The sequence below is a fragment of the Lutra lutra genome, chromosome 4, assembly GCF_902655055.1.
Source record: "Lutra lutra chromosome 4, mLutLut1.2, whole genome shotgun sequence".
NCBI classification, from domain to species: Eukaryota; Metazoa; Chordata; class Mammalia; order Carnivora; family Mustelidae; genus Lutra; species Lutra lutra.
Window position 1 is genome coordinate 3,732,506 of NC_062281.1, and position 27,259 is coordinate 3,759,764.

The window sequence follows — 27,259 nt, forward strand, 5'->3', positions numbered from 1 at the left end:
ATGCTATCTGTGGAAGGCCCCAGAAGCAGAATGAGAGTTGTGCTGACCTGAGCTGGGAGCTTGTGTTCTCTTTTGGCTCAGGCACATGGGTTATTCATGATTACCTGTGGATGTGGCCTAGGACACCTGCAAAGCCTGGGTGCACACCAGCAGAGTTTCCACAGTCCTGTTGCAGAGTTACCAGCCCTGCCCTCGTAAGGGCAGAATCTCAGAATAGTGACTCTCACTGACTACTCGGAGATGTGACTGCTGTGTCCTGGGTGACAGGAAAGGGCTTTAAAGGGAGAGAGCCTTTTCAGCACCACGGACAGTTCCCACCGCTTGTCTGCCCGGCTCCACGCCCAGGTTTCCTGAGAAAGGGCGCGGCGTTTGGAGGGAACTGTCAGAAAGTGGCTGCGGAACATGGGCTCCAGGGTCAGTCTGCTTGAACCTGCCACTTCATAGCTCTGTCGGCTTTCTTACTCTCACCTTGCGCCTGAGTTAAAAAAAAAAAATCAAACAAACCAACCAAAACTTTGAACAGAACTAGCAGTCCCTGCCTTGTAGCTGTCAGGGGCTAAAGTCTTAATTTAAAGATAATATGAAAATGAAAAGATACATATTATACACTTAACAAAGAGCCTCTCTCATAGGAGGCACTTTGGAAATGTTCTAATAGAAGCAGTGGGATTATGCTCCCCTTCACCATTTATCGATCTCTTGCCCGGATGCCAGGCTCTGTGTATTTAAGAAACAGTAGCGGCTGCCACCTCGGCCTTCATTGTGGGATGTTTGTGGTCTTGCCTGTAATAGTGAGCGAGAAAGGCAGCTACATGACTGACTGGTTGGCTGGCTTTGCATTTGTGTGTCCAGGCTCAGACACCAGGCTGTTCTTTGGTGGCTTATGGGGCTGAAAGGGAGGGGTGGTGCCTGCAGGTAATTAGCTTTATTAGCTCAGCTGTATAATTTTATGGCTCACATCCGAAAGCAAATTAATACAGAAATATGCTACTGGAATGGTTTCCAAAGCCCCAGTGCCATTTGGCAACTTTGTAATTACTCACACGCTAACTTGCCGCTCTAACTAATCATCGCAAAGCTTCTCATCCTGGCCACGTTCATTAGGCGCTATTTCTATTTTGCAAGCACCGTGGTGCGATCTGCTTTGAAAGTCTGGCATATATATTTTTTTTTTTGTAAGAGGCAGTAATATGCCATATTCTGAGGTCTTCATTTTACACCCCTGGAAAGACTCAGGAAAGAAGGAAACATGAAAATGTGCATATTAAGCCCAAATCTGCCAGCCACCTGTGTGCTGAGCTCTTCCTTCTGGGTGGGATGAGGCATGTTGACTTTTCTCAGCCCCGACCTCGGAGCTCCGTCATCATGCCCACACTGTATCAGGTCTGCAACTGCTTCCAGCAGAACTGCACTGTTTATTTTTTCTAAAATTTTTATTTTAAATATGTAAAATATGCACATGGTTCAAATTTTTTTTTAAAAAGAGTGTTCCCTTCTTGCCTGTCCTCCCCAAACGCCCATTTTTCTTCATCCCTTCCACGTATTTCAGAATTTCTCTCAGAAACTCTAAGTAACATAAAGACTTTTTTTGTTTGTTTTTACACAAAAGTATGTGCTGTTTCGCATCATGGTTTTTTCACCGAACTGTATGCCTCGGAAAACTTTGCATACTTATAACTAACTTTCTCCCTTTCCAGTAGTGGAGTGTGGCCTTGTGCTTGTATTCACATGGCTTTGCCATTATGGGGGGTTTCAAGCTTCGGGACTTTTGCTGATCTGGTCCCAGTATCATTGAGCACGTCATCTTTCCCTTCTGGAGCCATGCTGTGGGGAAGCACTAGCATGCCAGAGTTGGGGGGAGCCGTGGGAGGATCCCCACTCCATCCTCCCAGCTTCGGGTCCTCTGTCTACATGGCACAACTGTTGCCTCCCACCAGGTGAAGGGGCATGGACAGTGCTTGCCACAGAGCCCGCCCAACAGGAGCGTCCCCGACATTTGTACCCTTCTGTGTCCCCCTCTCCAGGACTCAGTTGTGTGTCCTTTAGTCTGAGACTTGGAATTTACCTGGGAGCATTTCCTGTACTGGGAATTGGTCACCACTCTGCCAGTGAATTTCTGTGTGCCTGTGAGTCATGTGGCCCATCAGATCCTGGATGAAACCCAAACCGAAGAAAGGAAAGCTGCCTCCTTTTGCTGGCACCGTGTACGCAATCCCACTTCCCTCCAGCTCTTTGATGCCAATGAATCACGGAGAACTTTGCCAGGACCCGGCTATGAGCTAAGGAAGGGGGCTTGGTACCTTTTTTTTTTTGAAAGAGAAAGTGCCTCTTCACATGGTGGCCGCAAAGGGAGAGAAAGGAAACACAACTGCTTGTCTCCACTGCCCAGCCAGTCCCCGGGCTCTGGGCCTTCATCAGACTCCCTAGGGGATGTGTTTTCCCAGCAGGGGTTCCCTCTGGGTGTTGCTGGGGTCATGGCATCAGGGGGATGCTGGCCTGAGTGGGTGGTGAGCTGAGGGCTTGGGACTGACTCAGCACAGGCGGTGGCTCCCAGGAAGGGCACCACTTCTCCCAATCACAGTGTCTGTGCTCTCACTGGGGCTGGCAGTGGCCCATTCCTGGGTCACTCCCCTCAGGAGGGAGAAGATCCCTTCCTTACCCTGCTCCCCGTGGATCTTGTTGGCTCAGAGACTGGAAGAGTGGAGTCCCAGCCTGGGACTGACAGGAGACATCCCCTCTCAGAGACTCACCCCAAGTGAGAGGCTTCTGAGTCCTCCTGGAGCGGATGCCGCCTGTGTTCCCCCGCAGTGGTGGGTTGTGCTGTTGCAGCCGATTGAGCAACAAGGATGAAAGCCGACCAGCCTCATGGTGGCCGCGGCAGGCTTGCAGTGCTGAGCGATGGCCACAGAGGAGTCCACAGAACTGGACCAGTGTTGCCTGGGAGTGTGTCTGCTACCAGGTGGGCTCATGTTGGCCAAGAACCCCAGCCACACTCCCTGGTAGTACCCTGTGCTGCTGGGCAATGGGTCAGCCCTCGTGGCCATTGGTCACTCGCAGCGGGCAACCCACCAACCTTTCTGAGACTCTGTCCTCACGTGTTGGACAGTAATAGCCACACGTGCCTGGCCCTGTGCTGAGGGCTCCAGAAGCTGTCCCTTGGTGATGCTGGACTCATCCCATCAGAGGGTCCTACTCTCCTCGCTTTAGCAGCGAGTGTGCTGGGCCATCCGTACCAGTGGAGGTCCATCTCTGACGATCAGCACCCATTTCCACACGCCCGCTGTCATGCAAATACACACACAGGCTTTCATTCGTGAAGTGATTTCAGCACTCAGCAAGCCGCCCCTGGGTCCCGGGCATTGTGCCGGATGCTGGCGCTTGAAAGATGAGGAAAGGTGCTCCGGAGGCAGCCAAGGAGATGGACATCAAGGCACCGATGGGTGTAATCCTTGGAGCAGAGCCACGAAGAGCCCTCTTGAGATGTTGTGTGTGCATGTGTATGTGGGGTGTTCCACGTAGGGGCACGGGCGCATGGTCCGAAAGCCAGGGTAGGAGTCTGCCGCGCAGAAGGGGAATGAGGTTCGGGTGCAGTGAGGTGCCTGTCCCTCCTGGGGTGGGTCTCTGCGCACATATGTGTGTGGGACACTGCGCTCCCCTCTCCCTCCAGGAAAGCCGTGCGCTCTTCCCTGAGGAGTTTCTCTTCCTGTCCTGCTCCTCACCTTGAGAAGCCACTTAATATGGAGTGTCGTATGTTAAAATTAGGATATTCAGATCTGTGGGAGGAAAGGAAGAAAAACAATCATTCAGTCATTATCCACGGAAATTAAACACTGTACAGGGTTGTGTTCATAAAAGACAGAGACCTTCCCAGCCAATAAATTCTTAATATGAAGCAATTCCTCTTGAGAAAATTAAATTTCTGGGAACCGAGGGTAGGTTGCCATTTACTCGGGAGAGTGGCTGTTTGCACAGGTAATGTTACCTGGGTGCTGGGGTTGAGAAAGCCCGTTGTCTTCAGCTGCTGTGAACACAGGAGGCCCGGCTGGCGGGCTGAGCCCCTGTTCCTCCCAGGGAGCCAAGCAGCCTGCGGGTGTCTCTGAACCCCACTGTGGGCCCTAATGTCCGGTTCTGGGGAGAATCACCTTCTAGGAGCTCAGAGTCGTATCGAAGACAAGATCTCCCCATTGTCTTAAAGTAGAGCCAATAGGCACAGGTGACTTCGGGCCCCCCACCCACCCACCCAGGCACCCGGCTCAACCTGTGAGTCCGATCAGGGCCGAGTGGGCAGGAGCGGGCAGGAAGATGTGGGCAGAGACTTGACCAGAATTAGTCTCCGCGTGAGGCCCGGGCCTGCCTTTGCACCCCTCCTCCCTCCCCGTGTCAGCCCCCCGGCTCCCAGCAGTGGGGGCGGGTCCCGAGGCCTGGGTGCCTGCCCAGTCCTACTCATGACGTGGGGCGTGCCTGTAGGGGGTGACTGCCCCGGTCCCGACCTGGGTTGGACAGGGCCGTGCAAGCACCCCTGGGGTCTAGCACATCCCGGATGCCGGTTACTACTGTGCAGGTTCTGCATGAGGAACACCGGATTCGGTTTGTCAAGGTGATGGAGCTGAGGGGCACCGTCTCCCCAAGGGGCCGTGGCTGCCATTGGGAGGACAGAAACTGGCAGGTCCCTCCCCTGCCAGTTACTACGTCCTACCCCCCATGCCGAGGAGTGGGCACCCCTCACCGAGCTGTGGTGACGTACCCGGGTGATGGGGTGTCTGTGGGGTTGGGCGGGAAAGCTACCCCGTGGCCCCTCTCGGGGGGCAAGGCCAGTGGGGCCTTGGGGTCAACTGTGGGTGCTGTGGCTCCCTTGCTTTGCAGCCTCAGTTTCCCCAGAGTAGAGGAACAAGTGCCTACGCCACCTTCACCGTCCTCCTTTCTGTGTCCATGAGCGAGTGGACGGCAGGGTCCTGGGAGAAGTGGGAGCCCGTGGCCACAGTGTCCGGCGAGCGACATCTCAGGGTCATATCTTCAGGGCTCCTCCACTCTGTGGTGTGGGCTGGCATTTCCTTCCTTCCGATGCTGAGTAAAACTCCATTGTGTGTCCAGATGGCTTGTTGCTTGTCTGTCCCTGCGACCTCAGACACTGGGGTTCCTTCCACTTTTTGGCTCCTGTGACACATGTCGCCACACACACACACTGCAAGTATCTGTTTGAGTCCTTGCTGTCACTTGTTTTGGGTGCCCCCCCCCAGGAGGGGATTGCCAGAGGCCAGCATTGTCTGTTGGCGGGCCTGTCTTCCCCCAAGCCTCTGAGCTTCTTGAGTCTCAGATCAGTCCTCGCCGGGATCCCCAGACACATAGGGCCTTACACTCAGGGTCCGCGCCAGCAGCTCCTCGTTGACCCAGTGAATGAAGGAGGTAAACGCATGCGTCCTAATGCCCTGGTTGGCCCGGGACCACACGTGATCATTGCAGGGGCCATGCAGAGTCTCTAGCAATCCTGCTCTCACTCCGGCACCCGCAGACTGCGTAGCGGGATGGTGAAGATTGCATTTGGGAATTTTCCTCAGGGAGCGAATTACCCTGGAAGCCCTTTGGTAAGTTGCTTGTGGTGGGGTAGGCTCCCCAAAGGAGCCTGAGGTGCCAGCAGGGGCGGCTGAGTCCCTGAGACGAGGGGAATGAGAGTAGGAGAGTGGGGCAAGCACTCACAATAGGGGCCCTTTGCGCTGTGCTTCCGGTGGCCAGGACTGCTGGTTTGTTTATTCTCGGGACAGTCCTGTGACGTTCGTGTGAAGTTCATGTTGCTCTGGAGCTCGTGGACATTAACAGATGGTGGACCAGGCCCAGAGAACGTAGGCAGACTGCCCGGCGCTCCTCAGCGGCCGTGCCTGGACCCAGAGCTCCGCAGAGAGCATCTGGACCCCGCTGTTCTAGTGACAGGGGCAGCCACCCTTAGCTCGGGGCTGCAGGCCTGCCGTGTGGTCCCCGGTCCATCGGAGAGCTCAGTGTGGCCAGAATGAGCCTGCTCCCCCTTCTGCCCCACTGCTGTCAGGTTGGTGTGGACTAGAGCAAGCAGCACGAGTGCCCGGGAGCTTGGGGCAGAGGAGGCCCCAGCATCTGCAGGGGTCATCAGCAAGAAGCAGGCCCTGGGCTCGGGGGAGAGAAGATTCCGGATCCCAGCATCTGAGCTGCGTGTTGAGGGCCATGGGCTCCAGAGGGGATGGAAGCAGGACTCCTCTACCACTTGTCCAGGATGTTTATCCCTCCTGAGTCTGTTTATTCATCACACAGAGTGCGCCGAGCAGCTCTGTGAAGCAGGCGCTGGTGCGGGCCCTAGGCCAGGGCTGGGCCCTCGTGAGACGTCAGGCTGGCGGCCAGGCTGAGAACTGCAGGAGGGGGGACACCTGGGGGCCTTCGGGGCAGGGACGGGGCTCAGGGAAGGCTGGACAGCCAAAGGATGAACAGAGATGGGAGGGAATAGGGCAGGGAAAAGCATTCCGAGGCAGAGAGCACAGATGTGGGCGGTTCAGAGTCCAGAGAGAGCGCACGGCGTTTGGGAGGATTGAGAGAATCCAAAAGAGCCAAGAAGGACTTTGGGGTGCAGAGCAGGGCAGGGATTCTAGCAGGTCACTGTGCTCTGCAGCTGGCCCTGCCCTCACTAGCTTGCCTGGATGTTTGGGGTCCGTGTCCACACTCCACAGACCCCGCCGTGATCCTGTACCCCCACCCCCCGTGCTGGAGAGACTAGGCTCTCGTCCCCCTTCCCCTGGGGCCCTGTGCCCCCAGCCTTAGCCCTGAGCTACTCTGCCCGCATGGCTTCCTCCCCACATAGCTGTCCTCGGGCTTGGTGAGTGCGGGCCCCCATTCCCGGCTGTCATCCTCACCAGGAGGAGGCCCCTCGGGTTCACGTTTGTGTGTGAGCCGTTCAGTGTCCTTCTCGCGTCTCCATCCCTGTCTGGTTCAGACACGCCGTGTGCTTGTTGAATGCAGTTAACTTGCTAAAGGCAGAAACAAGGTTTCCTCCTCACTTCCCTAATCAGGGAAGAATGTCAGGGACTAAATTCTTCCCTTTTGATGACAACTTAAATTCTGCGGCTTTAATTTATGTAGGGAAAGGGAAAGAGGCTCGCAGATCTGTTTCTGAGAGCCACATTGACTGTTTAATATTAGTGCCCAGGAGACATCTGTTTTCTGCATTTCTAAACCCAGTTTCTTCATCCGCTGATACTTGCTAAGAGACTGTGACTTCCTCCATTATGAACCCGCCTAAGTGAGCCCATTCGTAATAATATGTGTAATTACATCAAGATGTGTAACACGACAGACGTGAAGCCAGCACGGAGCCAACACATGTCCAGAAATGTATTTGGTTACATGGAACAATGAGCCGTATTTTATTAAGGAAAAGCCAACTTCCATTTCCTATATTTCCCCCTGCCTCCCCCCGCCCAAGAATTCCTGTTGGATTAAAATTATCCCGACGGCTTCCCTTTCTTTATGCGGCAGTGACAGTAGCTGGGTTTACCTGATTGGGGTTGAGGGAGGGGGGGCGCCGGGCATGTTCACGTGCCTGTTTTCCATGCCCAGCTCAGGTCTCAGTGGTGGGTTAGACTTCATTTGAGGGGAGGGGTCATAGACCTGCTGTGGGAGGTTTGCTGTCCGGGCATCTGTAGAAGCTTCCAGAAGACCTCCCCCTGCCCCCGGGGCTCAGCAGGAGCCGAGTTTTCCTTGACCAGCCCTCACCCCTCTCTCAAGCGCACAGGGGAGGCGAGCGTGGAAGGCCTCTTGAACCAGCTGGTCCTGGAGCACCTGCAGCTGGCCCCGTTGCAGTGGGGTAAGTATGCACCCGTCGCCTCGGGCCAGGCACCCGCCTTCTCCCGTGGGTGGCTGGGGCGGTGGGGGCGGCGGGGGTGGCCGGGATGGCTGGCTGGCCGTGGCCGGTCCACGTCTGCCCTGATCACGGCCCTTCAGGCGCACCCCATCAGCAGCCTCAGATGCACACGTGGTGATGGGCGCCGAGACGCCCTCACCTTCCAGCCGCTGCAGAGTCTGACATGGCCCGTGGTGGCCCGTGCCCTGGTCCCTGTGGTGTGCCTTCTGCCTGTGTGTCTGGACCTGGAGTGGGTGGCGGGGCGGAAGCCCAGGGAGCGGCCTCCTCGCTGGAGGAGCTCCGACAGCCTCTCACGGGGTTGGCACGGAGGAGCACGTGCTTGGTAAGCGCCTGACCTCGGTCCTCAGCCAGGAGCACTCCCTGCGGCGAGCGGCCAGACCAGTGCAGCCCGGTGTCTGCTGCCCGTCGCCCGGCAGCATGGGCCCCGCTCTGCGGAAGTATCTCGTTGAGCAACAAAGCAAGCCTGCGGTCGTTGAAGGGAGAGGCTGTGTTACTTTCTGGAAGTCATTTCAGTATCTCTGCTTTGGGTCCGATGCCGGCAGTCAGCTGTGTTTTACCCCAGGTATCACTAAATCAGTGTCAAGTCTTTCCTCTGGTTACTTAGTGTATCCTCTCCCTTCTGTGTGTGACAAACACGGGGGAATCGTCCCGGGGCCATGGGCCCTTCTGCAGGCCTTCCCCTGCTTTCCGTCAGTTTGTGGGACCCCCTTGCCGCACGGGAGACCGCACTCCCCGCCGGTCTCCCTGCTCTTTCGCATGAAGGCCGGCAGGAGTCCCGTGAGCAGCCAACGCGGCAGCACTGAGGAGACCACACTTGGGCTGGAAGGAAGGGGGGCCGTCTCTGTGGTCAGTGTTTGCGCCTCTGGGGGCTTCTCTGGGCCCCCAGACACTTGCCTGGGTTGGAATGTCCTAGCTCTCGGTTACAGCCAGCTAGGTCCCCCAGATGTGGACAGCTGAGCAGGGTCAGACGCCCAGATCCTCCCGCCTCCATGGCTGGCACAGGCCCAAGTCCTGTGCAACAAAATGAAATAAACAGTGTGTTCCCGCATTCTGTCGCTCAGAAGAACTTCCCTGAGGCCCAGACAGTCAGGCGGCAGCCACCCCCTGGGGTGGGCCCAGGAGGGTCCAGACTCCCTGCAGAGCCCAGCGGGAGGCCCTGCATTTGCACTGGAGTCTTTATGGGCGTTTAGCCCTTCTGTTTGTTAAGAGCGTTTGGGTCTGCTGTCCTACATGCGTCGTGGGCACGTTGGTATATTGGTTGATGACACAGGGATTAGTAACATTTTCCTGGAGGGGGTGTGTGGCTTTAAAAAAAATAATCCTAGGATCCACAAGGCATTTGTGCCCAGAGACCTTACTGGGAGGACGTGAGCTGCCTCGTGTCATCACTTCTAATGCCCTTGCACGCTGTGCCTGTCCTTCTCCAGAGGAGGACGCCACGGCCCAGCTGGGTCTGGGGTTCTGTCCAGCACCTGCCCCACCGGGAGGTGACCCGTCCAGGTTCAACGGCAGATGCCCTCACACTGGAATCTAGACCTTTCGACCAGGTCACTTGATCAAAGTAATATATTCTCGCCGTGGAAAATCAGAAAAGGTGGAGAGAGAAGAATCACCCTTTTCCCATCCCGCCCAAGAGAACCTCTATTTCACTGAATTTTTGTGTATTTCTAAGCCTTTTGGCCGCCTTCCAAATTTAAATTTTGTTCATAGAGATGTTCCTGCCAGGCTCATATTTGGTGCCTTTTCTCCCCCCTTACCTGACAAAACACAAGGATTCCTCATGTTGTGGGCATGTCTTGTGCGTGCTGTTAGAGGCCGTGCAATAATTTCATCTGGTGGGTGCAAGGTAGCTTAGCCCTTGTGCTGCTCTTGGAGGTCTTGGTTGTTCTGAGATGTTCATTGTTGCGTAAATCACACGCACTGGCTTGCACAGAGAGCTTTTGTGCGTTTTGGGGTCATTCTCTCTCTACAAGGACTCTCTGAAGTTGTTCCCATTTTCTGGGGTGTTGGTAGAGCGCAGACATGTCCGTGTTGGCTGTGTGATGGCGATGGCGTCACCCGCTGGACGGCCACGCCACTGGCACCAAGCTGCCGTGGGTCTCGGTCCTGGCTCTGCTGCTTCCTCATGCTGGGGTGTCCTTGGGCAAGTGGACGAGCTCTCTGAACCTCAGGCTCTCACTTGTGAACCGGGGATGCTGGGGTCATCAGTGAAGGTGTGAAGAGATGCGTGGGCCTGGCGAGAGCGAGTTCCTCCGTCCATCCTAGTGGCCCAGGGGACTGCGAGGGTCGCTGTGTGCCAGTCAGTGTGGAGAGGAGAAGTGGAGATTCTGGGGGCATCCAAGGGCATGAGGGGACAGGGGCAGGGCTGGGGCGAGGCCTGAAGGCCTGGGATGGGACCCCAGGTCAGTGTGGTCAGGGCTGCGGCTTCCCATGTGCCTCTCGTCTCCAGCTGGGAACTGTCCTGTGAACTGGTGGGGTGCGGGCTGCCCCTCTGGTCAGGGGGACAGGGCAGGTTGCGGAGCCCAGCATGCTCCTCGACCATCTGCCTAGCGGCTGTTTCCAGTCCTTTCCATCGGTACCGGTCGTGATGACTAATGAGGCTGAACTGATTCCAGCATCCCCTTACCGTACGTCCTTCTACCACTGTTGGGTGGCGACGCTTTCGTGGCTTCCTAGGTACATCAGTAATGGGCTGTGCTTTCCTGGACTGCCGGCAAAGGCAGATTAAGTGTTGGCTACGTTACGTGGGGGCATTTTTCCGTGCACACCCGCCAATCAGCATCCCGCGAGCCCTGCTGTAAGCTCTGGCCCTGAGCTGTGGTGAGCAGGCCACGTGCGCACGTGAGAGTGGTAGGTTGAGGAAGAAGCAGACACATGAGACGGCTGTGGGGGCACCCGCTGCCCTCCCTCGGGAGCAGCACGCCCTCACATGTGGGGAGCAGGACACAGTGCCCTGCCCATGCAAGTCTGGGAGGTCGTTGCCGCTATTCCCTGTTTATAAAGTAGGAAATATTCAGGAGTGTCTGTTCCCTAAGGTTACATGGAAAGTGTGCATTTTTGGACTGAGGGTTTTGTCCATTCATTCAGTAGATATGTGTCTCCTGACTCTGCTCCGTGGCAGACACTGTCCCAGGTGCTGGGGACCCACATGTGAGTTAAACTCCAGCCCTGCCTTCCAGACACGCCTGGTCTGATGCAGTGGTGGACTCGGGTCCCTTAGCAGACCGCGAGGACACAGCCTTGTGTGTGCCAGGTGGGAGCTCGTGCGGGTGACCCAGAAGCAGAGGCAAGAGGCAGCCCCGGAACCTGACTCGTGCAGCCAGCTGGTTACAAAGGAGCAGGCTGTGCCCTTGGGGACAAGGCACAGAACCACTTGCGGGCCCGTCCCACCTGACGTGGCCCCTTCTGTCTTATGACGCCTGTGGCGTTCAGAGGCTCCATTCTGGAGTCTGGATCTGGGGCGGGCAGCAGCTGGGAAACCAGACTGTCTTCGCCGTGACGGTGGGCTGCGTTCCGGGGACCACCGTGCAAGGTGTCCTTCTGTCAGATTGTGTCACGTGCAGGCCTTGTGGGGTTCTGTTTCTGACCCGAGATTCGGGCGGGACGGCTGCAGTGAGTCACCAAGTGCAGTCGTGTCTCCGACGCCTTGGGAGAGAAAGTGGAGAGCCAGGCTCCGGCCAGCCGTCCGGCAGGACAATTAGGCAGGCCTCCCTGGGGGCTGAGCCTGCCCCTGACCCCTGCCTCTTCCCCAGGTAACTTAGCAACAGCACAGGGCTGTGGGTTTCTCCAGACCTCTGTTCCTGGGGGAGGGGACTGGCCTGTGGGCCCACTGCCAAGGCCGGCTTTGCTGAGCTGGGCTGATCAGGTGGGCTTGGTAAGCCAGAAGGGCTGGTCAGCCTGGGCCGAATGCCCCTGCCCCTGCGTCCAGTGATGGCCGCTGGCTGTGCTGAGATCCGGCTAGCCAGGCCGTGGGTGCAGGCGACCCAAGGAGCTACCTCACCGTCCCCTTGGCACCTTTGCCAAAACAAGTATGTAAATTGATAACAGAAAAATAGAAAAAATAATTGTAAAGGATATAAAAGTAGTTATATTCTTTTTGAAGAAAAAAGTGATTTAAAAAAATCCCGTATATGAAGAAAAAGCCCCAGGCCACTCTTGGTCCCCTCCTTGGGTATGACACGGCAGGCTTCATGTGTCCCCTCCTGTCCTTTCACCGCCCCTGGCAGCAGGGCCGGCTGTGTGCCCGCAGCCCCATGCGCTCTGTGCTCCCGGCCGGCGGGGGAGGCACAGCGTGTGCATCCGTGCAGGGGCCTAAACCCAGGGAGCCTTCGCTCCACGCAGCGTGCGGGGCTGTCCCGTGCCGGGCTCTGCAGCCGTTCCCATGCTTCTGTGAGACCCCGTCTCCCCCTCCCCACCGCACCCCTCCGCCCTAATCTTCTCGTTGGTCCCAAGCATCCTAGTTCTTAAAGAATGTTTGGGAGTGCTGAATTGCGATAAGTTTCCCCAAAAGAAAAACCGTATTTGTGGGGTGCTCCCTGCAGTGTGTCAGGAGCCGTTGGGTCCCTTTCCACGCCACTTCTTCCCTTCCTTCATCGCCCCGAAGTCAGCATTATTATGTATCTTATGGAAGAAACGGCAAGTGAGAAGATGATACAATTTGTCCCTGAAATTGCTATTTCCATGTCTGATCTGCTCCTGAGAAGAAGGGTCCTCATGCTGGCCGACCCCCGGTTCTTCCGTGTGACCCTGTGCTGCTCCCCCCGGCCCCCCGCCCGGTAGATGACTTCCGAGCGCCTTCCAGGTGCCTGTCTGGGCTGTGCTCGGGGGCACTGCCCCTGCGTGCCCGGCTCTCGGTCCTCCTCGCCTTCAACTGCCTGCTGCCTTCTTTGAGAGACACCTTCTTTTAGGAAGGGGATTTCTGCAGTAGGGTTTGCCTGTGGGAGGAGAGAATGGGACACGGGGCCACGCCTTGCATCTCTTGACTCTGAGTCTGGGACAAAGTTCATGTCTCTGCAGCGTGGTGTGTCATGAGCTGGTATCCCCTGGTGCCCTCTGGCTCCTTTGGCTGGGACGGACCATCCAGCAGGAGACGAGAGATGCAGCGTCCACCCTTGAACAACACCCCCCCACCGGTGCTAAGAGAGTGGGTGCGGGTACAGAAGACACGAAGGAAAGAGTCTGAGATCTGCAGGGTGGTGGGGCCAGGTTTCCAGTCCCAGGTGGGCAAAAGGTTCTTGAGAGGCCCCTGCCCACTAGATGTGGGCCAGGGACCCTTTTTATGACAGACCCCAGCCACTGAGCCCGGAGATCTCCTGGCTCTCGGACTCCTACCCACGATCAACCTAACTCCCTTTGTGGCAAACCCCGGGATGGGTCTCGGCTGGTGTTGACGTGTCCCGTGTCGCAGTCCCCACGACAACCCCAAAGGCTGGAAAAACCTCCCTTCTTTTATGGAGCTTGAAAATCAGAGAGATCGTGTCCCCGTCACCGGGGTGTGGGTGGCAGAGTGAGGAGGGATTCCAGGCCTCACCCAGCAAGACTCCCTCTGTCTGAACCCCTGCCTCAAAGGGCAAGACCCCGATCAGAAGTAGGCGGCCCACCCCAACCCCCAAATGTAACCTCAGTGAGGCCGTACACTGAGCGTGTGGTCTGTTTCCTTTGCAAAGATAAAATCGTGCACAAGTGAGCTTTGGAGTTCAGGAGGTGAAGAGAGCTGTGTGTGAAGTCTCTTCCTCCCGCCGTCCTCCCCCAGAGCACCCCATCCCACCGCCCGCACTCCACAGGCGCCCGCTACGGTTTTGTCCTCAGTGGAAGCACGTGGGAGCTTCCTGCCGCTCCTCTCTCCAGCTTAGGGATGGGTGTCAGGGTCACTCCCTCACAGCACGCGGAGCCCCCACCTTGCCCCCAGCCACTGCGTAAGCTGCCTTGTCCCTCTCTGACCCCGTCTCCTCACCGACCGTCGGGCGGCTTCCGACCGCTGGCTGTCGTGAGCACTCTTGGAACCAGGAAGCCTGGAAGACACTGACTTTAAATTCAGCGATCTCTCCACAAATACCTGTGTTTCTGTGTCACGCCTAGAATGACTTCTCTCTTCTAGATTATACTGATATATTAAATTCTCATACTTCCAGGGGCTCCTCCATTTTAACATTTAGGATCTTTATTTATCTGGAGTTTATTAAGGTGTGAGGAAAGAGGCGTGAATCCACCCTTTTTCCAGAAAACTATTTAATTGTCTCTAAGTCACTTAATAATCATCTTTCTCCACGAACAAGCAAAGTCATTTTTCCCTCTGTTCAGGAAGATTTCTGAGCTCCCTTCTGTCTGACTGTTGTGTCCACCCATGAGCCGGTACTGCCCTCATCACCGTTGCGGACTGATAGTGTATTTTAATATTTGCTTGGATATTTGCTTCAGTGTCATTTTCTTCCCTGTCTTTCTCTCTTGTTTCTTTATTTAAAATTGTGGTAAAAACACATAAGTGAGCCATCCTGACCATACAGCCCAGCCATGCTAACTGTATTCATTTTGTTGCACAGCTGATCTCTACCTTTTCTGTCTTGCAAAATCAGAACTCTGTGCCTGTGGAATAGCTTTCCGATTTTTATTTATTTTTAAATTAATTTATTTTAAAGAAATTTTGCTTATTTATTTGTTAGAGAAGTCTAGAGAGAGAGAGAGAGCACAAGGGGAAGTGGAAGCTGGAGGGAGAAGCAGGCTCACCGCTGAGGAGGGAGCCTGATGTAGGGCTTGATCCCAGGACCCTGGGATCATGACCTGAGCCAAAGGCAGATACTCAATGGGCTGAGCCACCCAGGCATCCCAGCTTTCATATTTTTATAGAACTTCAGAAAGAGTAAATTTTCTAAAAATTAAATTTCCAATGATATCTAATTGCCTCTTCTCCTGGGGTCATTTCCCCAGTTCTGTTTCTTTTATATAATTTTGCTTCCTCTTCTTTTTCTTGATTCAGCTGGCTAGTATATGGTTGACTCCGTTGGTCAGTTCTCATCTCATCTCTTCTCTTCTCTCTAATTCTGTCCCCATCTTCTTTCTGCTTTATGGGGGCTCACCTTGTTAGTTTGTCCTCGCTGAATGAGCTGGATATTTAATCTATTTACTTAAAATTTCCTACTATTTCTATAATTATTTAAGACTATGAATTTTCCTGCAATTACCACATTATCTGTGTTCCTGTGTTCTGATATTTAACACTTTCATGGATGATTTTTTTTAGGAATTTTGCAATTTTAGTTGGTTTCATTTTTGTCCCAAGAGTTGTTTAAAATCTACATGTTTTGTTTTGTTTCCTGAAAATATCAGTTTAGTGATATTTTCACCTCTGAGAGTTTACCGAGGTTTCTTTGTCATTTTTTGTGACCACTTCACAGACATTTAAAAGGACGGCATGTCTTGTTTTAAATATATTGAGTTACAAAACGTATCTGTTAACCTCCCTCATTGATTACATTGCTGAGGTCTTTAGGACCTCACTTATTTGACCCGCCATGGACTTTGAGAGGTGAATTACCCCCACTGGTCTGCAGGTCCTCTTCAGCCTGAAGGGACTTCTGTCCATTTACTTGGTGGCCCTGTGTCCTGTAGTTCGTGCAGCATGGGTATGGGTCATCCTTGGTGCGTAGATGTCCCCCTTGCTCTCGTTCTGAAGTACCCTTCTCTGTCTTCTTCTGTGTTTGCTGCCTCGTCTGATACGGCAACTCTCGACCCTGCTCGTGTCTTGTTTGACTGGTGTGCCTCTGCCTATCATTTTATCTCAGACATTTCGTATTTCCTTATTTCCCCATGTGGTTCTCTTAGATGAAGCCTGGCGTTGAATTTGGGTTGTGATCCAACTGTCAAGTGGTTTTCATTAGTAGGTGAGTGCAGGCCATTTGCCTTCCTTGACATGGCACGTATGTTGGTCTTTTCTCCGCTTTACATTCTGTTACGCATTTTGTTTTTACAGCCTTTTATCTTGACTTCTGTGGTCTGTGTTTTCTTGTTTTGTTTTCTGTGATGATTTTATTCTTCTGCCACTTTCTTCCTAAAATCTCCTACTTCTCTTGTCTGACCACCCCCCCCCACCACCTTCTAAGGCCTTACTTGCTGTATTCTTGCTCGCGGTCCTTACCATTCTCTGAGAGTTCATTATATACGCAGCTTTTTGTCCTTGTGCATCTCTCCATCGCTACCGGGCTATCAGCCCCATGGAGGAAGGATCTGTTCTTCACTGTATTTCCAGATCGGTCACCAGAACATTTAGTGCCTCCTGAATAAACATCGCCAAAGGCACAGATGAGGTAGTCCTCATGGCGTCTCTGAAGTGGGTAGTGTTATTCCTGTGTTTCAGGTCAGAGGAAATGGAAAGCATGTGCAAACCATTCAGCCTGTGAGTGGCAAAGTGAAGACTGGGACGCAGTCCCATCTTTCCCATCACATCACACTTCCCAGGATCCCACAACGAGCTAGTGGCCCACAGCTAGATTTTAGGCCTGGCTGTGATGACTTCTAACCAGACATTCCACAGCACCACACCCCTGTTGAAAGAAAAAGAAAGAGGTAATTTTGTAATTGTACCCAGACTTGCAGAACAGTTGCAAAGACGGTAGTGAGAGTCTTTTTCCTGCATCTTTTTAGAGTAAGTGGCCCAATGCGTCGTCATCCCCAGATTCACTGATGTGCATTTCCTACAGACAAGGGTTCTGTGGTGTGACCATGTCTTGGACCTGTTGATACTGTTTTCAGCATCCCACACTGCTGGTGTCTGCCACTCCCCCTGGCTCGTGGACACCAAGAGTGCTTCACTGAGGGGAACAACTACCGTCACCCTTGTCACCAGTACATGGGGCAGGCCCTTGGGGGACGGGGTAGATGACCCACCCCCATCCAGGTTGGAAGCCACGAGTGTTAGTTATACTGGACTTGGCATCCAAAGCTCTTGCCATCCGCCTAGAATTTTTCCTCCAGTACCAGAACCCTGGCAGCGGGGATCTTTCCAGTGCTGTGGTGAGAAAGCTCCTGGTGGGTGGGGGTTGGGGAGATGGTGGTGCTGGTGCTCAGCCCCCCAGGGCTCACTGGGTCACCCTCTGCCTCCCGCCCTGCCCACACCTGCTGGGCCTGTGGACAGAGTGCCCCCCCCCAACAGAGGTGGGGCCAGGGGCTGTGCAATCACTGGCCGAGGAGTCACAGAGCTGGCATTTGGCTCACTGTGTAGGGCCAGCCACGGGGCGTGGACTCTGCCGCATTGCCCTAGGTGTCTGCTGCACCTTAAATAAGATGGTGAATTTCAGGATCCGGGACATGCTAAAGCCAGGAGGGGGCGTTTCGGTCTGCCTCTCTAGCTTCCCGCTTTATGGGAGCACGTGCCCAACACCAGCACCCACGTCCTCAGTCCCTGGGGGTGAGGGCCCGTGCACCCCTGTGTGCAGCTGGTGAAGGCCTTCCGTGTCCGTGTTGCATCAGAGCCTTGCAAGGGCCCTGCTGGGGGACATCAGTCCCTGTTTTACAAATGACAACCCTGGGGCGGCCAGCCAGGTGAGGTGAGTCACCCAAGGTCTCCTGGCCAGGAGATCTGCTCCAGGCCTCCAAGTCCCTGTCGCGAAGCCGGGCTCCTGCGGCTACTCCCTGAGACCTCACACCCGGGCCTTGGGCCTGCTGAGCTCGAGTGAGCACAGCGTGGCATCCACGGGGAAGGGAGCAAGGACACCTGCCGAGATCTGACTCGAGGTGGTGCCCAGTCGCATGGAGAAGCGTAGGGGATGGCAGGACGCCAGGGCCATCCCCGTGCTCAGCCTTGGGGCGGGAGACCAGCAGCGCCAGCTCCTCCCAGACTGTGGCCCTAGCTCCCCCACCTCCACCTCCCCGTGGACTCTGCGATCTTAGGAACTATCTTGGTGTAAGCCCCGGAGACGGCTGTGAGGATAGCAGCCAGCCGGGGAGAAATGTGTGTATGTACGACCTGCTTTTCTCCGGGGGCCCTGCAAGGCATTTTTAGGGGAAGAAGACCTGTCCTTCAGTAGCTCAAATGCAGGCCCCATGTGCCCTGTGCAGAGGGGCTGAGCCTGGACTGATGGCACGGGTAGGCATGGCATGTAGGGTCCCACTGGCAGGTGACACTGTCCTCAGGCCTCTGATGATTGAGTCCCTGCTGGGAAGCACAGGGCTTTCTGGCAATCCTGGGCAAAGCAAGGTGGCTGTGGCCCCTCGTCTGGATCTGTGGGAGCACCCGGCCTATGGCCGAGCTCCAACAGGCCCCTCGCCAGGCTCCTTGGTCGTGTGCATATTTTTAGCGGCAGCTTTCAAACCAAGGCTGCCGAGGTGACGGGGAGCCTGGGGTATGTGCAGTGGTGGTTGGGGTGGCCCTCCCTCCCCTGCATTGACGAGTTTGCCCCCTCAGCCTTTTGCAAAGGTGGAAGCATCTTCTGCAGGCGTGGAAGTTGCGGGCGCGTTCAGAACAGGCCTGACCGGGATGCCGGAATGGGGAGCAGGTGCCGTGCCTGCCCTGCTCTCCGGCTCCTGCCGTTGGCTCCACCCCACACGGAGGCAGAGTCCCACACGGAGGCAGAGTCCCACTCGGGCCTGGCGCGTCACTGCCCTCAGGCCACGCTCAAGGCTCAGGAGCCGCCCGGGGCTTCCCCTGCAGAGGACGGGGAGCCTATCGCTGTGGGAGGTGCTTCTCCTGGGGCGCCCTGTACACCCTTTCTGTGGAGGCGAGGCCGCGGGCAACAGCTCTCCTCATGCACACCGGTTCCTTTATCGCAGGGAGGAGCATCAGGAGGGTCAGTGCTGGGCACAGCCAGGCCAGGCACTCAGAGCTGAAGGGGACTTGGAAGCCGTGTCCCTTGTTGGCTCCACAGTTTCCTGTTAAGCTCAACTGCGGCTCTTTCTCATGGAGAAGATGAGCCACGGGGCGCTTTGCCAGAGACGGGAGCAGGGCTTGGCCTCCGGGCTCCTGGACTCAGGCGGGGTGTCGGGAGCTTCCTGGTCAGCGGAGGGGGTGTCCTTGCTCCCGGCACCTGCCGGGAGGTTGGGGAGGTCCCTTGTCCCTACTGTGGGGATGTCCTGGCCCAGACGAGACCAAGTCAGGCCAGCAAACCGGGTTGTGGGAGGAGGACAGGCCAGCAGGAAGGGCCATCCTCATGTGGCCGCATCTCAGTGGGGCCCTGGGGGTGTTGGATGGTCTGGAGACGGGTGTTAGGGGGCAGCCCCTAGCCCTCCCTGTAGCCTCTGGAGCTAGCATTTGGGAACCCTCCAGAGGCAGAGCCATTTCCCCTTTGGCCTGCGGAGAAGCTCACATTTGACAACTTGCCCCACATCAAACATCATTAAGTCGGCTGGATCTGGGCCAATTTCCCGGAACTGCTGCACACGGGGCTGCCCACCAGCTGGGGGAGGAGAATGGGCTGTGCTTGCTCGAGGTGGGGCAGCCATCACCTCTGTGCCATCCTCTGGCCTCCGCACAGCTGACAGGTGGGGGGCCAGGCAGGCCAGGTGGCCTGACAGTCTCGCTCCAGGTGGTGTCACTCACAGGCGCTTGTGTCTGAGCTGTCCCCACCCCAGCTGAGAGCCACCAGTAGCAGGAAGGACCCAGGTCTGGATGGAGAAGCTGTGGCTTCCAGATCTGAGTGACCTTGGGTCAGTCCTCCTGTTCTGGGGCTCATTCTCTTGTGCCTCCAATGACAGTCTTGCCAGAGGCGTTCTTTGCAGGGAGATACTCCGGGCTGAGAGCTCTCATGGGATCCCAGTGTGAGCGGCCTCAAGGTTGACTTGCCTCCTGCATGGCACGCCGGGTTCCCGTGCTGGTGGACTGGACCCCCAGCTGCTTCCCCTGGCCTGCCCCTCTTCCTAGGCCCCCGCCTCGCAGGGGTAGGGCACCGTCCTTGCCGTGCTTTACCCTCAGTGTTTGTCTTAACCGTGTTATTCTGTGTGTGCTAAAGAAACACAGAGCACATGCTCAAAGGAAAGTGTTTGAAATTAAGCTGTTTCATTTCATGGGAAGGAAAGAATGTCTGGAAGCGAATGTGGGTCAGCTTCGGCTGCAGTACTGAGGTTTGGGAGGAAAATAGCTCCTTCCCGTTTGCAGACCCGAGAAGGAAGCGATCCTTAACAAGGCGCTGGCCTCCGGGCCACTTTGAAGCCAGACCTCGAACAGCAAAGCCAACTTCAAAGACGCAGCCTCCTGACCTTCCTCGGGCAGCTCCCGACAACACCCTTCCTTCTCCCCAAGGCCCTTCGCTGGCGAGTCGACCCTGGTCTGTTGATCCCGCTGCTGGAGAGAAACAGCGGCGGAGCCTCGGCTCTCACAGACGGCAGCTACACCCGAGGACGGGCTCCTGTAGCACGGGTCACTCCGGGTAGGGCCGAAAAATGCACATTTCCAAAATCACAGCAGACCACGGGAGCTCAGCCCTGGCGGTCAAGCGCCTGGTGTCTCCTCCCCACTGAACCTTCCCTCCCCGCCCATCGTGAGTGTGGGTTTGTGGTTTCGCCTGCAGAACCTGGTCCCGGTCTCCGCAGGGGGGCCTGAACTGGCCAAGCACGCGTGGCCTCCGTGCCATTGTGCTCCACGGAGGGCGATGTGCTCGGACACAGCGGTGGGGATCGCTGTCTTGGGCTGGGGACGCCTCTCAGGGGCTAGCGGTAAAGCTGCGTGCCAGTGAGGTTCGGCATTCCCTTTTCTAGAGGGTTGACCGCTTCCTACCGATGTTTCACCCTGGTGTGTCCAGGGTTCATCACTGGTTCTCGATGAAGAACGTGCCGTGCAAGAGGGTGAGAGCAGAGCGCCGTCGTGACGCGGTGGCCGTGGGCTGGATGGCGAGGTTGGCGAGAGCCTGTCCACTCTGTCATGTGGGGAACCCAGGGCTCGGAGCCGTGAGGCGTCTACGCGACATCGGACTCCAGGCCCCCCCCCCACGCCTCTCCAGTCTAGGAGGGGTGCTCACAGGGACCCACCCTTCTCTCTGTACGTGTAGCTTGACAGCAGGAACAGAGGGGCAGCCACGGAAGGTGCCGCAAGCCTGGCCCTGCCCGCCGCACAAGGCCTGCGCTGTCGTGAACTACGTGGTTCCCGGGACCTGCGGGCTGTTAGGCTGGTTTGTGGCGGCCTCGTCCAGTGGGTGGCCAGGATGGGCTGCAGGCCCGTCAGCAAGAGCCTGTGGGTCTCCTGCCCTCCGTGCCTTCAGCAGTTGATTCTGGAGCTCTGGGCCAGAAACGGGGACAAGGAGGTGGCTGGTAGGAATGCCGAAGGCAGCGTCGCCTGGTGTGATGGAAGGAGCTGGGTTTGGGCTCAGCCCTTAGCGCCAGTCCTGACTTAATTGGACGGCCATGAGCGTGTCACCAGGATTGTCAAAACCTCCCTGTGTTTGGGGCTGGGGATACAGCAACATGCAGGAGAGCTCAGAGCCTGGGTCCCCAGGGAGCCGACCGCCTTTTCCAGGAGGCCCTGGTGTGAGGAGGAGGCTGTGCCCCTGCTTTGGTGGGCGATGAAGGCTCTAGAGGAGTCTGGTTACCGTCGGGGCATGGACTTTGTAGCAGGCAGATGCAGGGGTCTCATGGTGGCCTGTGCTTTCTCTGTGAAGCAGGAAGTGAGATCACGTCGGGGAATGGGGCAATGTCCGCGGATCTGGGACATCTGGGGATATGGAGACTTCCGCACGGCACCGAGCACAGAACGAGCTTGGCCTCGGTCAGAATTCACTGGGAGGAGGAAGGGAGGGAGGAATATGGTCAAGATAGGGGCAGATTCCGTTCCAAGGAGAGCTCTGTGGTGAGGGGAGGTCCCAGCATGAGCAGAGGTGGTAAAGTGCCGTGCCCATCGGATGGAAGGTTCTCAGGGCGTACCCCTGAGGGAATTACTGAAGGGCCCCGTGTGGGCAGGACAGGGTCAGGGGCAGGGCGGAGGCGGGTCGCCTGCGGTAGAAGGAAGGCTCGTCCCCCAGCCACAGGGGGCTCTGCCCCGGATTGTGTTTGCAGGCTTTGGACGCATTTGTCTTCCTTTGCCGGTTTACTTCCCTCCCCACCTAAACGGATGGCGGGAGAACAGACTAGTCAGCACAGGCCTGTCCCGGCGTTGGGGGCAGACCTGCACGCAGCTGGCATCTGGCAGGCGGGGGGACTGTGGTTCCGCGGCGCAGGACAGAGGTCGGCCGCATGCGGGGGCACAAGACCATCCCGGCACCGGAGTGGGTGGGTCCCCCCGAGAACAGGCCGCTCCGCAGTGGAGGTCAGAGGGGGGCGGGGGCTGGGAAGGTGGCAGGTGGTGACAACAGCAGGAGGAAGTAGAGGGCTGTGGGCAGAGGCATCTCGGTCACCACCCGCTGCGGAGACGTGAAGCCGCAAGCCAGCGCTGCCCGCCGGGACGCCCGGGGCTCGCCCCTCCCCGCCCGCTCAGCCAGTGTTCCTGTGCCCCAGGCCCCTCGCAGCCGGGGTTCCCGAGCTCCCATGCACAGGCCCTCCCCTTTGCCCTCCCCAAGTCTCTTCCCACTCTGGTGGCACTTGCTCAACTGCGGGTTTCGTGCTCTGTGATCTTCCTGGGCCCCGAATCCATCCGTTATCTGGCTTCCCAGCCCCTGGGAAGGGCGTTTTGCATGAGGCTCTGGACACGCGCTGACATGGTGCATAATTTCTGGAGCAGAGTCAGGGCCCAGGGTCCGACATGGGGTCCGGTGCTTCTGGCTGTCATAGTCTGGGACCATGGGGGCATGGCAGACAGTCGGCGCCCGCAGGCCGCCATAGTATCGACGTGAGAGAACGCAGCAGGGTGGGGGGGGCAGGAAGGGCTCTGGTTGGACCTTCCGTTCTAGACCCAGTGTTCGGTGTGGAACAGATTGGCTTAGATGTGTTGGGTCAAGTTGTGTTAGAAAATCCCTTTGAGCTTTTGAGAAACCACAGTGAGGCTCTTCTGTCCTGTTTTGTCGTGAACTTGTGTCCCCCACCGCACATGGGTCTCGTGGGGACGCGCCTCGGGCAGCCCATCTCACTGGGTGCCCGTCGCACTGGGTGCAGAGGTGTGTGTGGGAGTCAGAGCCTCCCGTGTGCCCGCTCGGGAGTGACGTTCAGCGCACGCTGCCTTCCTCCGCCCCCGGGAAGCGGCAACGTCTTAGGAGGACCGCGGTCCAGGCTGACGCTGCACAGGTGGTTTTCACGAGCTTGTTCTCAGTGGGAAGAAGATGTGGGTTTTTCTCTAGAAAACCGGATGAACTTGGTTAACGCAGCCGTGGGCAGCTTAGGAGCGTCATTCACGCCGCGAGCACGTGTTCACCACTGCCGTCGGTCCCAGGCACTGGGCTAAGTCCAGAGGGGAAGGCTGTGTCCTCAGCAGCTCAGGGCACCTGCTGGCTGTGTGGGGACAGAGCTGGCGTCAGTACCCGCTCTCCAGGCAAAAGGACGAGAGCTGCAGGCAGAGCGGTCTCTGCTTGGTCGTTCCCCGTTTCAGACACCGGACCTGCCATGCTGTCCTTACGAGGAAGTGCTCATCTCCCTCCTTTCTGGAGCCCGTCGCACACATTTGCCAGCACCCACACGCCCTTTCCACCCCTGGGAGTGTGAGCTGTGTTGTGCAGAAATGCAGCTTTGCTCCGTAAGCACTGGAGAGCCCTGCTTTCGCTACCTGTCTCTGTGGGTCGTTAGGACAGTGAGCAGTGTCGCCTGCTGCTTGTAAAACTGGAAACAGGATGGACTTGATGATCGAAGAAGGCAGGACGTGCGGACGCTCCCGTGTACCAAGAGCCAACCCTCAAGGAAGACTTCCAGCTCCACCTGGGGCATCTCCGTTCAAGTCAGGGTCACTTCCTGAACTTCACGGGAGCCAGGCATTGGGGGACGGGGCAGGGGGAGATGACAGGGTTCCAGCCCTAGAGACACTCCAGGACCATTGGCTTGGCCTGAGCATCCCTGGTGTGGCGTTGGGGAGGGGGGACGCCCTCGGTGCCTCGTGTGGGGCTGAGCAGAGAGAACTCATGGAGGAAGCAGTGTGTGAGCGAGGGCTCAGATTCAGGCTAGAAGTTCCACAGGAACAGGGGAGGGTCCTAGGGAGACAGCAGGCTGAGCCGGTGCTGCGAGGGGGGCTGTGGGCAGCGTGCTGGAGGGGTGAGAGGGCGGCGCGGTGTAGTGGTCTGTGTGCCCACGTGAGCAGACCTGGATTGCGGCTCTGCTCACTGGCTCTGCTGGGCAGAACTGGTGCTTCCAGAAGGTTCCATGCATCATCCTTCGGCATTCAGGCCCCTCCCAGGGCGGGTCGTGTGACAGGTGATGATCACAGCAGCATGGCCTCCCACGCACGTCCCTCCCCACCTCCTCCCCATGCAGCCCCGTTCCTTCCAGGGCCTTCCCAGCCGTCCACTGCTTACAAACATCTGGCGACAGAGCGCAGGGAGGATGCAAATCAGTTGCGAAGCTCATTACGAATCTTGGCGAAGCCGTGGTTCTTGAAGCGGGTGAAAACCACGCGGGAGCGCGAGAGCTGCCGTCGGACCCCCGCCCCCAGCCCTGGGCAAAGGAGGGCCCGTGGGGGCAGAGCTTGCAGGGGCCTGAGAAGGCTCCGGGCTCCGGGGGACAGCTGAGACCTCAGGGCGGGCTGCAGGGCTGTGGGGGCACGGCCCCCTTCCCCGTGCTGTGGCTGCTGCCCCCCGGCGGTCTCACACACGGAGGCTGGGGAGGGCCCAGAAAGCCCTCACAGCCCGACTCTCTGCTCTTTAGAGAACAGCGCCTTGTGGTGAGTCAAACTGGATTTCATTACCTCACCTCCAGGAAGCTTGTTTTCACCATTTCTTCCATTTCATTTTCACGGTGAGACCCAGTCACAGCGCATCTCCCCCACGAGCCGTGATGGTTCGGTGCCGTTGTGTGTGGGTTTACTCGAATGTAGCCTTTTGGGAGCAGTTCTGAGGTGGCCAGGCCTCCTTCCCTTGGGATAGCTGTGTGTTTGGTGGCCAGTTGAGGACACTGAGAGGCAGAGGGGCCACGGGGCAGGTCACTCGGGCCCCTTGCGCCGTGGCAGGGGCTGGTGGTGCTCCCCCCCAACCACAGGCTGTGTGGGAGTGGTTCACGGGCAGCCCACAGCACCCATATCATTTTCCTGACAGGACAGGGCCTTCACCTCTAGCTGGGAGGTGGCAGATGGCCAGAGGGACCCTGTGCCCTGCTCCTGACTCCTGGGGGACACTCCCTAGCTGGTGTGTGCCTGCACGTGGCCGTCAGTGGCCGTGAGACCCCAGGGCCCTGGATTGGCATTAGCGGGCAGGCTAGGGTTCCTGCTGTCCCCCCGCTCCCCACGAGCTTTTCCATCTCCTGGGCCGTGGAGCGGAAGTGAAATGGGGACCACCTCTCAGAGCTCCTGTCCGGCTGCCCTGTGAAGCGTCTGCCTTGTTCCGTGTGAACACAGGGCATTAGGGTTATACCCCCTGCTTGGGTTGCTGAGGACCTGCCCACTTCAGATCCCCATGGGTGCCCGTTGTCCTCGGAGTACAAGTGTGCTGGTGGGGCCTCCGGCCAGGCCTGGTCACCCCCTGCTGGCCTCTGGCCTCTCATCCTGCCTTCCCGACGTAGGGAGATGCCACGCGCAGTGTCTCACACGCCTGTGCCTTGGTACCTGCTCTCCCTTCTGCCTGGACTGTCCCACGCACCTTCCCGCTTGCCTTTCAGAATACGGCACGGGTGCCCCCACGTCTGTCCAAGTCAGCCACCCGGCACCCCTGCCCTGTGCTCCGTGGGCCTCTCCGCTGACCTTCTCCCATACTCTGTTGCCCTGGTGCCGCAGATGGCAGACGCAGAGAAGACTGGGAGCCTCCTGGAGGGCACAGGTGTGGCTGTGTGGCTCCTCTGTCCCCATGCTGAGTGCAGCACCAGAGTCCCCTTGCGCACGCAGCCTCCCGCTGGGAGGTGAGTGCGTGAGTGAACCCCGGTGAGAAGGCGAGTGCACGCTCTCCCCTCGCCTGGCGCTGCCTGCTGCTTGTAACAAGGCGGTCACATTTACAAGCGGAGACCCTGCACTCGGATGTGGTCACTGCAGCTGCTCCCAGGGAGAGGAAGTCATCGGTCTCTTGGCCAGCCCCTCCTCCCCTGTCTGCCCACCTTGCTGTGTTCCAGGTGTGTCTAGGGGAGAGCAGGGTCTCGGGCTATGGTCGGGAGTGGGGGCGCTCACTTCCCTGTGTCCTGCTCTCAGAGGCTGGGGACTGAGAGGGAGGAGCACCGAGGGCTCTCCGGGGTCTGCCTGCGACTCTGGCACACAGCTCCGAGGGTCGGCTCTGGTCCTGAGAACGTTCCAGCTCAGGGCGGTAACGGCCAGAACAGGCACGTTGAAGTTAGGTGTTTCTGCCCCCAGGTTGCGCTCCCCCAGCTCCGTCCTGGATCTGCAGCCCTGCCCGGTGTCTGTGCCCCTCCTTCCCACAGACCTCCCCAAATTCCCAGATCCCTGAGGTGCCCAGGATGGGGTGGGAGAGACTTCCACGCCGGAGCGAGGACGGAGAAGGTCAGCTCTGAGGTTGGGAAGGAGCTGCTGTGTTCACCGAGTGTGTACTGAGCCCTTCCTGCTTGTCCACTCCCCTCCTCTCATCCCTGATGCAGCCCGGGGAGGCGAAGAACACTGTCGGTTTTACCTAGAAGTTCCCTGTGTTTCCATGGAGCAGCCCGCCTGCAGGGCCTGATTCTGTAGGAGGCCCGGGCTGGTCGTGTCTGCTGATGGGCAGAGGGGCCTGGGGGTCGTCTCAGGAGTTGTGGGTTTTCTCTGCTGTATAAGCCACGTGGTGCATGGCTCCCGTCACCAGATGGCCCCCAGGTCCCAGGGCCAAGCTCCTTCCCAGCAGAAGGGAACGCTCCTTCTCCTGCAGCTCTGGGGGGCCCTGCACCCCGTGGGGGGCACAGGGGCTGGGCCGGCCACGTCCCGGGCACAGGAAGGGTAGACGGATTCTCGGCCCCGCGCCTCGTAAGGGTTCTTACTCAGTTCGGTGGCTCAGGGGCTCAGAATCTGCACGGTCAGCGAGCACCCCCACAGCCAGGTTGGGAATTCCTGCTGTTCATCGTCTGGGGTCCCCGGGGGACCAGGACCTGGTGACACCGTTGTCCTCTGAAGCTGTGGAACCCGAGGCTGCCGGTCCCAGGGTCTGAATCTTCGGGCCTGTTTCAAGTGTTTCTCTTCCGGTCTGCGGCTGGCTCCGGTTCTGCGGCGACCGGGTGGACCTGATTGTCTTGGTGGCATGTTTGCAGCGGAGGCAGGTGTCTCTGAGACGTGAGCAAATACTGGTTTAATGATTGCCACGTCTCCCTCGGGAGCCCCACGCCAGCCGCAGACGGGGAGGACTGAGCCGGGAGCCCGTGCCGAGGCCTGGCTTCAAGCCGGCAAGGGCGGTGGCCAGGCTGGTGTCATTTGCAGAGGGGAAGTGGAGGCCA

General features: G+C 57.6%; 1 protein-coding gene across 12 annotated transcripts in view; it reads left to right on the plus strand.

The window, feature by feature from the left end:
- Nucleotides 1-27,259, plus strand: part of TRAPPC9 (trafficking protein particle complex subunit 9) — a 532,249-nt gene that overhangs the window by 418,862 nt on the left and 86,128 nt on the right. For all 12 annotated transcript variants that reach the window (XM_047725278.1, XM_047725277.1, XM_047725280.1 and 9 more), the window contains one exon: nucleotides 7,729-7,819. In XM_047725278.1, coding sequence (XP_047581234.1) covers nucleotides 7,729-7,819 — 91 coding nt within the window. The remainder of the gene's footprint in view (nucleotides 1-7,728; nucleotides 7,820-27,259) is intronic.